At 33.9% G+C, this 14,592-nt stretch overlaps 1 protein-coding gene across 1 annotated transcript; it reads right to left on the minus strand.

Annotated features, from left to right (window-relative positions):
• Positions 1 to 245: 245 nt before the first annotated feature.
• LOC146883317 (uncharacterized) lies at positions 246 to 2,896 on the minus strand. The gene is made up of 4 exons (XM_085667589.1): positions 2,774 to 2,896; positions 2,237 to 2,321; positions 1,527 to 1,760; positions 246 to 712 (listed from the first exon to the last, which is right to left on the minus strand). Exons 1-4 carry the CDS (start codon positions 2,888 to 2,890, stop codon positions 687 to 689), a joined length of 462 nt encoding a protein of 153 aa, XP_085523715.1. The 5' UTR covers positions 2,891 to 2,896; the 3' UTR covers positions 246 to 686.
• Positions 2,897 to 14,592: the final 11,696 nt, after the last annotated feature.

A 14,592-nucleotide genomic window follows, 5' to 3' on the forward strand; every position in this document is an offset into this window, starting at 1 on the left:
CATCAATCAATATCATGCAGAGTGACCCAATCAACTTCATCTAAACTGCTCAATTACCTTACTTTAGATACCAAAGATAAATCAAGTGCGTTGAAGTCATCATATTTAAAATCCTTTACTTGTTTATAATAGCTTCCCAGGGAAACTACTTCACAACCAATTATATTTGCCATTTTATGAGCCAAACTAGTCTTCACAGACCCACTTGGACCTCCTGAAAAGCACAACTTCTCCAAGATAAGTGATTCTATCAGAACTACTACTGTTAAAAATGCATGCTGAGACTGAGATGAAGCAAAATTGATTCAGCATTATTCAGTACAGCAGTAACCAAAAGAAAAGTCTCAATATGACTTTTACATGCACATTCGTTCACACAAAGCACAACACACTGTAATCACTCACAAAGCATTCGAATTTTTAACAAGTTAACATGGGTTCAGAATTTAGCTTCTCTGGAATAGGATGCTACTGTCTGTGAAGTAAACTTCACCGGTTTTGGGGTGAATGTCCAAGGAATTTGTGAACCTAAACGGAACCCCTTCTGCAGAAGTGGCTAACTGCTTAGCCACTCCACCACCTGGTCCTACCATTAGAAGCCCGAAGTATGCATCTGCAATGTACAGATCACAAGTCACACTGTTGAATTTCAGACCTTCCACACATTGATTCCATGCTTTCGTCTGTTAATCCATCACACACTTTCTTGTCCCTGCATAATCGCATCACAAGTGAGAAAAACACTAAGAATTTACCAAAACTGCTACAAAATTGCCAATTTAATACTTTTAAAGATGTTAGAAAGAACAACCTTGTTGCCATCAAGTGTACAAATGTAATACTTTATTATGAATTATAACATCAGATGAGAGAGTTATTAGTTAAGCAATAAGATATAAATATTTTTTTGAGTTTTTAAATAAATTTTAAATAATAAAAAATGTATAGTCTATTTGTGAGCCCTTGCATGCAATAAATTTTCGAAAAGGTGGGTTAATGTTTAGTCTATTCTAACCTGGGTGGCCCCATTCAACCAATTAAACATATTAAATAAAAAGTAGACTGAATTTTTATTTTAATTCGTTAAATATTTTTTTGTTTGATGTTGTACTGTTCTCAATATCAACGAATATTAAATATTTTTATTCTATTATTAATTATTTGTTGTGGAATTAGAAAAAAAAGCAGAGATAATAAATAATCTAATTGCAAATTTTAATTAGAGGTCGATATATATATATATATATATATATATATATATATATATATATATATGCAAATGGATCGTATGATCTCTAGATAACTCTTAGATGGATAGAAAATCTTTCATAACTATGTGTATTTGACAAAATACTGAAACTATTGACATGATCACATTTGATTCACTGTTTACATAAAAAGAAAACTCTTATTTTCTTTAATATGGTTGTTTGAATAATTAATATAATGTGCACATTCTTTTAAATACATAAAGTAAAGGCATTATCTACAAAATTATTTGCATCCTCCAATTCAAGGAAAAATACCTAGGACTGAATTGTCAGGCTGGGAGGAATCTGAAGATATGAAATGCCATGCAGCCACAACAGGTTCCATTTTAGATTTTGTTGGTGATCGAGTCCATGGCTGAGGTAAATCCTCAAGCCCAGTAACAACATCAGGAGTAACGCGTATTGGTTTTGGGGCAATGATCGTTGTTTCTTGACTACCAGCCTCAGTAGTATTAGACACAAGTGGTGGAGTACTAAGACGAGGTACACCTACAAATGGAAGTGAGAAGTTGAATACAAGTAAATGCAACTTCTCTCCAATTTGTAATCTATAACTATAATATATCTATAATTTAAATCTATAACTACAACATAGCAAATATCCCTTTCTGCTCTCCACATTTTATTGGACCCCTTCATGCTTTGACAACTCTCTAAACCACTCACTGCACAATATTTGCTTCTTTCATAGCCTCTTGTCAAATTAATTATATTGAACTGTTTTAAAAAAAGATTAAATATGTGTACAAATGTTCTTATCTTTGCACTAGTCTAGAAAATTAAGATAATCTACTGGAAATAAACAATTCAAGTAGTCATGAAGGTAATTGGCCATATGTTGTCCTCACACTCTTCAAAACACAATATTTTTCATGTTGTACCAGTTATCATCACTTGTAAGGAAAACAACTGAATTAACTAAATGTGCATAAACTATATTAAAGGGAGAGCATCCCAATCCCTACCTTTTCTCTCCAGAATCATTTCCAGATATGATTTGGTAATCCAAGGTTCATCAATACCCATCCTTGATGCTTCCGTTCCAACAGTCTGAGATTTTTTTTTCAATTTTTCAGATAAGTAACTCACCATATTATCAACCAGACAAGGCTTAATCAGACTGAGCAGAAAGTATAAAAAAAAAATTCTATTTAACAAAATGGAAGAAACCATGGAAAGTCTTTCATATAAGAAACTGTAAAAACAAAAAAAGAGTTCACAGTGCAAGGATAAAAAATCCTCAAAAATGAGAAAATAAGGTATTTTAAATATGATATAAGAATTAACCCTTATTTATACTACTATATGACTAGACCCTTCGTAAAAAAAAAAAAAGAAACAACAATAAGTATAATGAAATCTACAATAAGATGCTTTACATAAAATACATGGTGACTGGTGAGTCCTCAAAACGATCGCATCTTACATAGAACATGTCTAATGGGATCAGAAAAAACTATACATTTCTATTAGTTCCTCTCATCACCATATAAATGTCTCACCAAGAACATCAATGGTCTCAAAAGAGATGGTAACCTTGCCATTATTGACAGTTGTCGATGCACGCTTATAACTAACCACAACAGTATACCCAAGAGCCAACAGCCCACCAATGTCATTCGACCAACCTGTTTCAACATAAAATCATAAAAAGCAAAAAAATATCAGCTAAAAGGAGTAGATTCATTTTTTTCATGATGGATAACAAGTTCAAAGGAATAAAATGTCAAAAGAAGTGTCAGTAATTATCTTTGGTAATCAGGATCAATTAGTATCATGTATATCTTGTAACTTCAACCTGACAGAACAAATATATCTTGTAAAACTGAAACGGTATACCATTATGTTTTTCCTTTTCCTCACTACTCAAACTGCAGTCATAACATTGATATGTTGGTACAAAATGAAGAAGTTATCCAAAATTTAAATTCTAAATAGTGCACTTTAGGAAGGATTAAAGTTCAAACTTCCTAGAATTATTAAAAGGGGCAGCATCTAAGTCATGGGCAAGGGGGAGTTAATGAGTTAAATATATAGGAGGAAGTAAAGGGAAACGTGGATGGATATATGTTGATTTGTAGATTGAGCATTGACTCTTTTTGAAACGAAAAATCATTCGTAAAGAGGAAATCCTTGGACGATATTTCTCTCCTATTTCTTGTGCTCTTCTTCTTAATAAAATCTTTCTTTTCTTTCTTATTCAATTATTGGTTCCTTCAACACCACTTTTGTGCTCAACACAACTCCAGAAACTACCCTTGGTGGTGAAGGCTTGGCCTTTATCTTAACTTCAGATAGGACTGTCCCACAAAACAGTGATAGACAATGGCTTGGCATTGTAAATGCTACTTCCAATGGAACTTCACAGGCTGCTATCCTATAGTAGTGGAGTTTGACACAGGACACAATTTCACAGAAGATGCCCCTGACAATCATGTCGGCATCAACATAAACAACATCAACTCCATACAACAGATTCAATACTCCTCTATGGCTCCGAAAAAGTTTAGGCTAAGGGATCTCACGAAAGCAACTTATGGATTCAGCCTTGAAAACAAGCTTGGACAAGGTGGATTTGGAACTATGTATAAGGGGCTATTGGAAAACAAGGAGTAGCTGTAAAGAGAGTCTCCAAAGAGGTGGATTCAGCATAGCAATTATTGGTTTTTTCATAAAACAGACCCTACATTAAAATTAAATTGTTATTGAGATTAACATTGAAAAAGTGGAAGATCGAATAAAATTGTCCAAAAAAATGTAAAATCTAAAACCCTAAACCATTCACTTACTTGGAAAAAACCCCAATTTCTTCTTTCTGAAAAAAAAAAAACCCACTTTGTAAACCTCATTCGCACAGTCTCGAATTGGGTTCGATCTCTGCTTTCCTCACGAAAAATGGCGTTCAAACACTCGCGAGCTGGGTCGAGATATAGAGTGTGAGCGTCAACTTGGGAACGTGAGCGTGAGCGTCAATCGTTCACACTATTATCGTTCGCACTATAGTTCACACAATTGTTCGCTTAGTTGTTCGCACAAGTGTGAGCATCAGCCTGGGACGAACACCACAGTGAGCTTCTGATCAACAACTTGTAGTGAGACGTTCGATGAGCAGGATTAACAAGAATGAGCATCGGTGAGCAATGAGAGAGATATTGAACAGCGAGCATCAAAGGAAAGAGATGAACAAAGTGAGGGGATGAACGACTGAACGATGTTTTACAATAAGCTATATACTAAAAACATATTTTTAATAACAAAATAAATTACATAAGATTGCATACGAAATTATCTTGTAAATAACATTTTCTTAAATAATTTTTATATTTTTTTATATGATATTTATTGTCTACACTAAATGTCGTAGATAATACAAAAAAATTTATTATTTTTCTCAATCTCTTTTAATAAATATATATTTACTAACCTAAAAAAACTCAAACAAACATCAATCCTTATTTAAAAAACACACACAAAACATGAATCTGTGTTTAAAAAAAACATCAACATTAATTTTTTTTAACAACTTCATATTTTAAATATTCAGATTTATTTATTCATAACAATACTAAAACTAAATTTGTAAACTAAAATCCACATTTTAGTACATTAATTTATTATTATTAAATTGCACATAAAAAATGAAATAAGAAATATATTGTAATAATATACTGTAATAAACAACCATAACTAGGGATGTCGACGAGGCGGGTAGGGTACGGGTAGTAGCTCCCGCGTACCCTACCCGCTAGATAAATATTTGCCCCGTACCTGTACCCATATCCGTCGGGTATCCGTTATGCGGGTATCCGCCTATTTTTTTCATATCCGTGAGTATCCACGGGTACCCGCGGGTATTTACAAATTTATTTAAAAAACAAATATTTAATCATAAATTCAAATAAAATAAAATAAAATACATCACTATCATAAATTTTAAATAAAGTTCAAATAAATTCAAGTTCACACAAGTCCAAATAATTATAAAAGTAAATATAAAATGACATTCAACACAATTAAAATTCTTTAATTAGTGTTTTGATCAAAAAGTCCATTTTCTCCAATTGATTCTTAAAAAATAAACAAAATAAACAAATAATAAACCTCAATTGCCACGTGCCAAGTATTCTTATTTTGATTTCATCATCTGACAACAAGTGTACCATAAACGTCATTATCTATCTAGGATTTGATGTATATGCCCAATTTCAAGTAAAGGAAAGAGAAGAATGTCAATGGGTGTACTTGGAAGAAGACAACGTACCAATACTTGAAGTTTGAAGAATGAAGACAGAAGACAAGATGTGCAACTTAGAAAAAATTAGGCTAGAATGTTTTTTACTAATATATATATATATATATATATATAAGGGTACTTTTTGTGAATTAAAGTTTAGCGGGTACGGGTATCCAGGGGTACGGATACTATGATATCCGTACCTGCCCCGTTATCATGCGGGTATCAAAAATAGCCGTACCCGCGGGTAGCGGCTATTGGAAAACAAGGAGGTAGCTGTAAAGAGAGTCTCCAAGAACTCACGCTAAGGGAAGAAAGAGTTTGTGGCATAAGTAACAACAATTGGAAGCCTTCACAAAAATTTGGTGAAACTAACTTGTTGATGCTATGAGAATATAAAGCTTCTCTTTGCCTACGAGTTCATGCCTAATGGCAGCCTAAACAACTACCTTTTTGGTGACAAATTTTGGTAATGATTATGACTTTGGAGGAGGATATTCCATAACATTGGATTGGGAAACTAGGCTCGGAGTGATTCATGATAGGGGTGGGCATGGATTGGATTTTTAATGATCCAATCCACATCCATTTTATATCCAAATAATTGGATTATATTTTTGACCCAAATCCATTTCTTTAGCAAAAGTAGTTTGGATTTTTTTAAAATCCAGATCCAAATATTTGGATCAAGATTTAAATCCAATCCACATATTTAGATCAAGTTCAAAATCCAGAATCCATTTTTTATAAAAGAAATTTAAATTGAATTTTTTAAAACTTGTGTCATTAAGGCACGGATCACCCGGATGAGACCAACGACCCGGACGGGCCGGAAAACCCGGACGCGCCGGACAACCCGAACGGGCCGGACAACCCGGACGGGCCCGACAACACGAACAAGCTCAACGACGTGAACGGGTCGGACGACCCGAATGGGTCCGACGACATGGACGGGCCAGATGACCCGGACGGACCCGTCCAAACAGTCGGGCCCAATCGGGTAGTGAGACACGTTCGAGTCGTGGGGCTCGTCTGGGTCGTCGGGTACGTCAATGTCGTCAGGCCCGTCCGAGTTGTCAGGCTCGTCCGAGTTGTCGGGCTCATCCAGGTTTTCGATCATGTCCGGGTCGTCAAGCCTGTTTGGGTCGTTGGGCCCATCCGGGTCGTAGGCCTTGTCCAGGAGGTCGAGCCCGTTTGGGTCGTAGGGCCCATCCGGGTCGACGCGCCCGTTCGTGTCGTCGTGCCATCTGGGTCGTAAGGCCCGTGTAGGTCGTCAGGCTCGTCCACATTGTCGGGCCCATCTAGGTCGTCTGAGTTGATAGGTCCGTCCAGATCGCCCGGATCGTTCAGCCCCTCTGGCCCATTCGTGTAGTCGTGCCCATCGGGGTCGTAAGGCCCAAGTAGGTCGTTAGACCAGTTCGGGTCGTCGAGCCCGTCCAGGTCGTCGGGCCCATCTGGGTCGTCGGGCCCATCCGGGTCACCGAGCCCGTCCAGGTCGTCTGCCCCATCCGGGTCTTTGGGCTCGTTCGGGTCGTCGAGCCCGTCCGGGTATCGGGCTCATCTGGGTCTTTGGGCCTTCCTGACCCGTTCGGGTCTTTGGGCAGCCTGACCTGTTTTCGTCATTGGTCCTACCTGGTTCGTTCGGGTCTTCGGGTCCGCGTGACCCTTTCGGCTTTTCGTGTCTGCCTGACTCGTTCGGGTCATCGGGCCCGCCTAACCCGTTCTGGTCTTCGGGCCTGGCTGACCCGTTCGGTTCTTCGAGCTCGCTTGAGCCATTCGGGTCATCGGGCCCGCTTGGCCCGTTCGGGTCTTCCAGCCTGCTTGGCCCGTTCGGATTTTCAGGCTGCCTTGTTCGGTTCATCGGGCTCACTCGAATTTTCGGGATCGTTGGGCTCAATCGACTCGTTCGATTTGTCGGGCCCACCTAGCCCGTTCATATCTTTAGGCCCGCCCAACTTCTTATGCTCGTCGGGTCTGCCCGATCCGTATAGGTCGTCGAGCAAGGCCCGTCCTAGTCTGAATTTAGCATAGTCCATCTCAACCTTTAGTCTAACCCAACTAAGAATTTAAATTGAAAATTTGGATTGGATTTTTTGGATTATCCATATTTAAAAATCTTGATTTATAAAATGGATATCCAATCCGTAAAATATATAAAATGTAGATTACATTGAAATCCAGATCCATTAAATGGATTTTAAATGGATTAGATTTTTAATAAAATGGATTATAAATGGATTGGATTGGAGCAAAAGTGGATTGGATCAAGAAAATTAGATTTTTTGCCCACCCCTAATTCATGAGGTGGCTCAAGCACTTGACTACCTTCACGATGGGTGTGAGAAGAGGGTTCTCCATAAAGATATCAAGGCCACCAACATATAATGGACTCAAATTACAATGCCAAGTTGGGAGACTACAAGAACATAATTGTGTATTGGGTGTGAGATTTGTACAAGGGAAAGTACTTGGTGCTGTTGATGCAAGGTTGGATAAATAGTCAGTTCAGCATAGCAATTATTGGTTTTTTCATAAAACAGACCCTACATTAAAATTAAATTGTTACTAAGATTAACATTGAAAAAGTGGAAGATCGAATAAAATTGTCCAAAAAAATGTAAAATCTAAAACCCTAAACCATTCACTTACTTGCTAAAAACCCCAATTTCTTCTTTTTGAAAAAAAAACCCCACTCTGTAAACCTCATTCGCACAGTCTCGAATTGGGTTCGATCTCTGCTTTCCTCACGAAAAAAGGCGTTCAAACACTCGCGAGCTGGGTCGAGATATAGAGTGTGAGCGTCAACTTGGGAGCGTGAGCGTGAGCGTCGATCGTTCACACTATTATCGTTCGCACTATAGTTCACACAATTGTTCGCTTAGTTGTTCGCACAAGTGTGAGCATCAGCCTGGGACGAACACCACAGTGAGCTTCTGATGAACAACTTGTAGTGAGACGTTCGATGAGCAGGATTAACAAGAATGAGCATCAGTGAGCAATGAGAGAGATATTGAACAACGAGCATCAAACGAAGGAGATGAACAAAGTGAGAGGATGAACGACTGAACGTTGTTTTACAATAAGCTATATACTAAAAACATATTTTTAATAAAAAAATTAATTATATAAGATTACATATGAAATTATATTGTAAATAACATTTTCTTAAATAATTTTTATATTTTTTTAAATGATATTTATTGTCTACGCTAAATGTTGTAGGTAATACTTCGTATGAAAAGTTTCTGTTATAGTTACCTATCAAAATGTCGTTAATAATATATTTTATCGTTACCTAGGAAACTTTCGTACATAATGTATTCTACTTTCGTAGATAAAAGAAAATTATCTATGAACCATATTTCATAGATAAATTTTCGTAGATAATAAGCATTTTTCTTATAGTTGTGATGGATCAATACTTTTTCTTCTTGGCATTTTGTATTTTGTCTTTTTAACTTGTTGTTATTGATTCACTTTAGCAATCTGAAGTCATGAAAAACCACACCGATATAAAAGTGGGAACGTATTGCAGAGTCATGGGAGTTGACTTCTGGGACGCTGCTATGTGGAAACAAGCAATGGAGAAACATGAGGTCAGGATTTTTGCCTTTCTATTAAGACTAAAAGATGCCCTTGTTAGTTGTATGAACCTACTCTACTTAATCATAAGTTGTCTTGTGATGGATCAGTACTTTTGCTTCTTGGCATTTTGTATTTTGTCTTTTTAACTTGTTGTTATTGATACACTTTAGCAATTTGAAGTCGTGAAAAAGCACACCGATTTAAAAGTGGGAACGTATTGCAGAGCCATGGGAGTTGACTTCTGGGACGCTGCTATGTGGAAACAAGAAATGGAGAAACATGAGGTGAGGATTTTTGCATTTCTATTAAGACTGAAAAATGCCCTTGTTAATTGTATGAACATGCTCTACTTAATCATAATTTGTCTGTTTGTGCCTTGTGTGGATGCTTTGGATATGCAACTTTTGGAAATCAAACACTAGAGATTCTTAAAAGGGTTTGGATTTTATGAGCCTTATTGGCTTATTGACTTTGCTAATGCTTGCATTGTTATTCACTCGGTGGGAGGATATCAGGTACTATACATAAGATTAATGGAAATCAATTGAACTACTACTTTCTTTTCTTAACATGAAATTAATGGAAATAATGGTATTCGTGCCGAAAGCACCACTGCACCAGGTAATTAAGTTACCATCAGGAAGAAATTAAAAGAACTATTAATATACTTAGTTGTCAATGGAGAATGAAAAAGATTGACTTCAAAACTTCATAATGCCCTTTTGCTAGCAATTGCCTAATGTCTGAACTCTTTCATGTTACTTGAGAAATCATAGTTCTGTCATGTTTGCAGTCATGTTAATTTTAATCTCTTATTGTCTTTTAGCTATAATAGAGTAATATTAACTTTAGGCTTAATCATTTATAGTTTTAAAAACTTTTCCTTTAGATTTCTACAATGAAGAATTATTTTATTTTGATTCTTATAAATATCAATTCAATAATTTTTAGTTCATATGTATGCACATGAGTTTTATTTTTCTATTTTACTTTTTATCCTCTAAAATTGCAAAGATTAAAAATAATCTATTTACAGATTAAAATAAACATGACTATTTTCTTTGTGAAAAGTTATATGATCAAATCAAAGGTAAAAGTTAGTGATCTACGTATCCTCTTTACCATTTCTTGTGAAATTAACACATTGATGTATTTCCCTAGAATCTTCTTCATGATGTATTTTTATAAATTTACTAGATCTTTAAAGTTGTGTTTTTTTTTTTGTTTACATTTTAATAATGATTTTTGCAGGGAGACCAAAATTGTACTGCCATCATACTGTTGGCTATCAAAGATGCTTTTAGCATTATCCAACATGTGAGCTTTCATGCTAATAATATAGCAAGTGTTGATAAGTCATTGTTATTTGTGGGTTAATTTAGAAGTACTCGATGGCTCTGGCCATTGTTTTTCACTATAATATTGTGCTTTGGACTATAGGCAGTTTAACTAACACTATAATTTACATAATTTGATTTGAAAATGTTTTTTAGACACCATGATCTGTGAAAGCCATGTTCAAGGATCCTTGCATTTGACTTGCATCAGAGGTATCGAAGTTACTGATAGAACTTTCTAATAGCATAAGAAATTGTTGCCATTGCTCTCCAGAAATACTCTCTCCAAAAATATTCATCACTTAATAATGTAAACCCTATTCAAAGAGTTATCTTTCTCTTTTTGAGAAAGAATCAATAGAGGAATAGGAAGAAGAACAATGAAGGGATCAATAGATTAATCTTTGTTTGAGTAGCTTTAAACTTTATATTCAGTTTTTATATTTATAACATTATGTATTTTCGTTTTTCAACATTATGTACTTTTTTTATATTTATATTTCAAATTTTAATACTTTATCAAATCATCAATAAAATTAATTTTGGTTCATTTTTGTGTACTTTACAAATCTACATATTTTATTTATTTATTATTATAAAGATAATTTCATTAATTAATAAATTATAAATGCAAGTGGGTAATTACAAATAAAGGAGGTTTCAAACCTTCACAAAATAATAGACAACAATAAAAGAGGTTAAAACCCTACACAAAATAACCCCTGCAATATAACTCGGATACCAGAGGTCACTCAAAACCTCCCCAAATAGCTTGTGGCAACTCTAACTATAGAGGTTTAAAAAATCCCAACAAATTAATTTGCAGAAGGTAAAAATCTCCATAGATCGAAAAAAAAAACCTCCACTAAATAATAATTTTTTTATAGTGTGTGTATATTATTTTGATCACCGTAGATTATACAGTTTATTCTATATATGCCAACTGTTAATCTATATCTAACTTAGTAAATCTATGTTAGATAATCTATATTACATTAAATTAAAAGAACATAAATAACTGAATTCATCGATAATTTTGGAAAGGTTTGTACATCATTACTTTCACAGTTACAACCCTTTTCTATCAATTTTTAAGCATCATGGACAACATCACTACATTTATCAATCTAACAACACAAACCACTCCTGCTAATATAATGAACCATTTTTTAAGAACCCTATAACTACATTCTCCAGATGTTGTATCTTCATGTTTTGGCCGACGATAATAACATCTTTTTCTTCATCAACGTCTTCATATCATCATTTGAAAAAATTACACCAAACACCAACTTCACTCTCGCGTTGTTATTGAACAGAAAAACATCAAAACGAACAAAAATTAGAAGATTCATCAAATCAGACATACCCAAAAGAATAACAATTAAATCAATCTTACCTTGTAGTTAGCACAACCCAAGAACTTTCTACCCACATTTTTCGGAGTTCTTGTTGTCCGTAGAACTGTAACTTCTCCACAATCGGTCTTAACCCCAAAATCTTATGCCCCCCACCTTAAGACGAGGTAACCCTATGCTGCACACAGTTATTACAGTATGAAGAAGATGATTGGGTCTGAGACATAACTTATTTCACACAAGCTTAACATTCTAATCACGAGCAAGAACATGCCCTCTTAAATTTTTATAAACCCTAAGACCAAGACAAAGAATTTTTAAACATTCTATTTTCTTTACTTTTCCTTTTCATTTATTTTAAAATAATTTGTTTAAACATATGATTAAACATCTCATTAAACTTAAAACATTGCCACACAGGTTTACTAATGCGACATGTAGCACATAAATGCCAACTGCACAATGAAACGTTAACAATTTAAATGACGTTAGGACCTAATTGAATCAAATTGACAGAAATTAGGATCCTTTTGAGTACAAAACGAAAATTGGGACCTATTTAATAAAAGTTGACAAAAATGAGACCAAAAAGACATTTTAACATTTATTTTATAATACAAGTCATTTAATTTTAACAAAAATGAACACATAATAAGAATAAAAAAATTGGTGACATGAATAGAGGAAGAAAATTAATATAATTTTTTGTATTGTCTCTTCAATGGTGTCTGGTTAATTTGCTTTTCAAAGTTATTGCTGTAAAAAAAAAAATCTCTTTTCAAACTATGCATTTTTTTTCTCAATTCTTATATGTTTTTGTATTATTTAGTGAAGAAACGGTGGAAATAAAACACAAACTATTGGTTTCTACATATTTTTCATGTGCTATCTTCAATAATTGAATAACATAAAATTATTCAACTCTTCTACCTATTTGAATGTGAAATCTTATTTTTATAGAACAATATTTTCCTATACATGTAATTTTTTATATTATATATGTTTTATAATTAATTTTTAACTATAACTTATTCATCATAAAAAAAATTTTAGTAATTATATCTTTTAAAATTTTAATTCTAATTTAACTAATGACGAATTCAAGATTTTGAAACAACAAACTGTCGTCTTTAGTGTATATATATATATATATATATATATATATATATATATATATATATATATATATATATATATATATATATATATATATATATATATATATATATATATATATATATATATATATATATATATATATATATATATAACATTACTTTATGATTATTATTGATTATTATTACTTATATTATATACTATTTTTATTATTTTAATAATATATATATATATATATATATTTATTTATTTATTTATTGTGTATATTATTTTTATCACCGTAGATTGTTTAGTTTATTTTATATATAACAACTGTTAATCTATATCTAACTTAGTAAATCTATATTAGATAATCTATATTTCATTAATTTTCGCTAGTAAATCTAGTATAGATAATTTGATGGTATATAAAATTAACTGTTTAATTTTAATGTTAAAAAATTAATTATTCTATGATAAAAATATATGATCCCTATATAGAATATTAAAACATACAAGTCAAATAATAAAAATTAAAACAAGAATCATAATATATTTGTTAAATATTACGCATGCATTACAAGAAGAAAATATGAGGTTGGACATCATATTTTTTACCTATAGTGCCAATTGGGTTCATCATATGTAATATGAATGAAAAACTACACCAATAAAGACACTTTACATCATATATCGTACAAGTGTTTCACTCATATTGACATTTGTGTAAATCATGTAATTTTGTTTGCATTATATACAAATAAAAGTTATATTCAGCATATAACAAGCTTGATTAAAGTTTAAAGTAGTTGGTTTTTTACAACTACTTTTATTTATTCACATTCTCGAGTAAAAGTATAACCAAAATGATGTGGCAAGACAGTTTTATTTTTCAAATTGAATTTCATTAAATGAAATTAAGTGTGGCATGTGCGTTAGTTTTGGACACAAAGGCAAAAGGGAAAAGTTTTTGGCAAAAAGAAGCGAAAACTCCTATGTCTAGCTTTTTGGAGACAACGGCTTGAAGAACTCCTCGATGGGAACACTTCATCCACATCACACCACAAGCGACAACAACGGGATTTATCACCACTCTCCATTAATCTACTTTATACTCGCCACTTATGAAATGATCCATGCATCGTACATTATGTACATAAAAAATTTAGTCAGTACGACAACATTCACTACTGGTTATGTGGATGGTAGACCTTTTTGAAATTGTGCTAATCCTGATATTGTTCGTAAATAGGAAGTACAGAAGTAGTAAGCGGGGAGTTGTGATGACTATTTGGGTCTTCATTACCCAATTTTTATATATAAATCAAACTTCATTGTGAATATAATATCCTCACACTAACCATAACATAGTCACTAGTGCAGAATTCCCATTTTACCTCGCCTTATATGCCTCGGTTGGCCAGAAACCAAAGCATATAATGGCGCGGTGACATTTTTGCAATTAGAGCCAAGTTTTAGGCCTCGGTTCTCCAAATATCCGAAACCAAAGAGGGGTATAGGCCCCAGTTCGCTCAAAATCGGTGCCAAAGAGGGGTATAGGCCTCGGTCCAGTAGGACCCGAAGCCAAAAGGTTGTTGGAAGTCAGGGGTATAGGCCTCAGTCCAAGGAGACCCGGTGCCAAAAGGGAGTCAATGGCTTCAGTTCCTCTAACAACCGAAGCCATACTCTTTATTTAGGGTTCGAAATTCGTG

This window comes from Vigna unguiculata, chromosome 10 (genome assembly GCF_037176805.1).
Source record: "Vigna unguiculata cultivar grain cowpea cultivar isolate G323 ecotype 2 chromosome 10, ASM3717680v1, whole genome shotgun sequence".
In the NCBI taxonomy this organism is placed as follows: domain Eukaryota; kingdom Viridiplantae; phylum Streptophyta; class Magnoliopsida; order Fabales; family Fabaceae; genus Vigna; species Vigna unguiculata.

Bases quoted from the DNA above. Each gene is read 5' to 3' on its own strand.
- LOC146883317 (XM_085667589.1), bottom strand. From the start codon at position 2,890: ATGACATTGGTGGGCTGTTGGCTCTTGGGTATACTGTTGTGGTTAGTT. The intron at 1,761-2,236 runs GTAGGGATTGGG...TTCCATTTGTAG, and splicing joins AATGATTCTGGAGAGAAAAG to GTGTACCTCGTCTTAGTACT. The intron at 713-1,526 runs GTATTTTTCCTT...GCGATTATGCAG, and splicing joins GCCTGACAATTCAGTCCTAG to GGACAAGAAAGTGTGTGATG.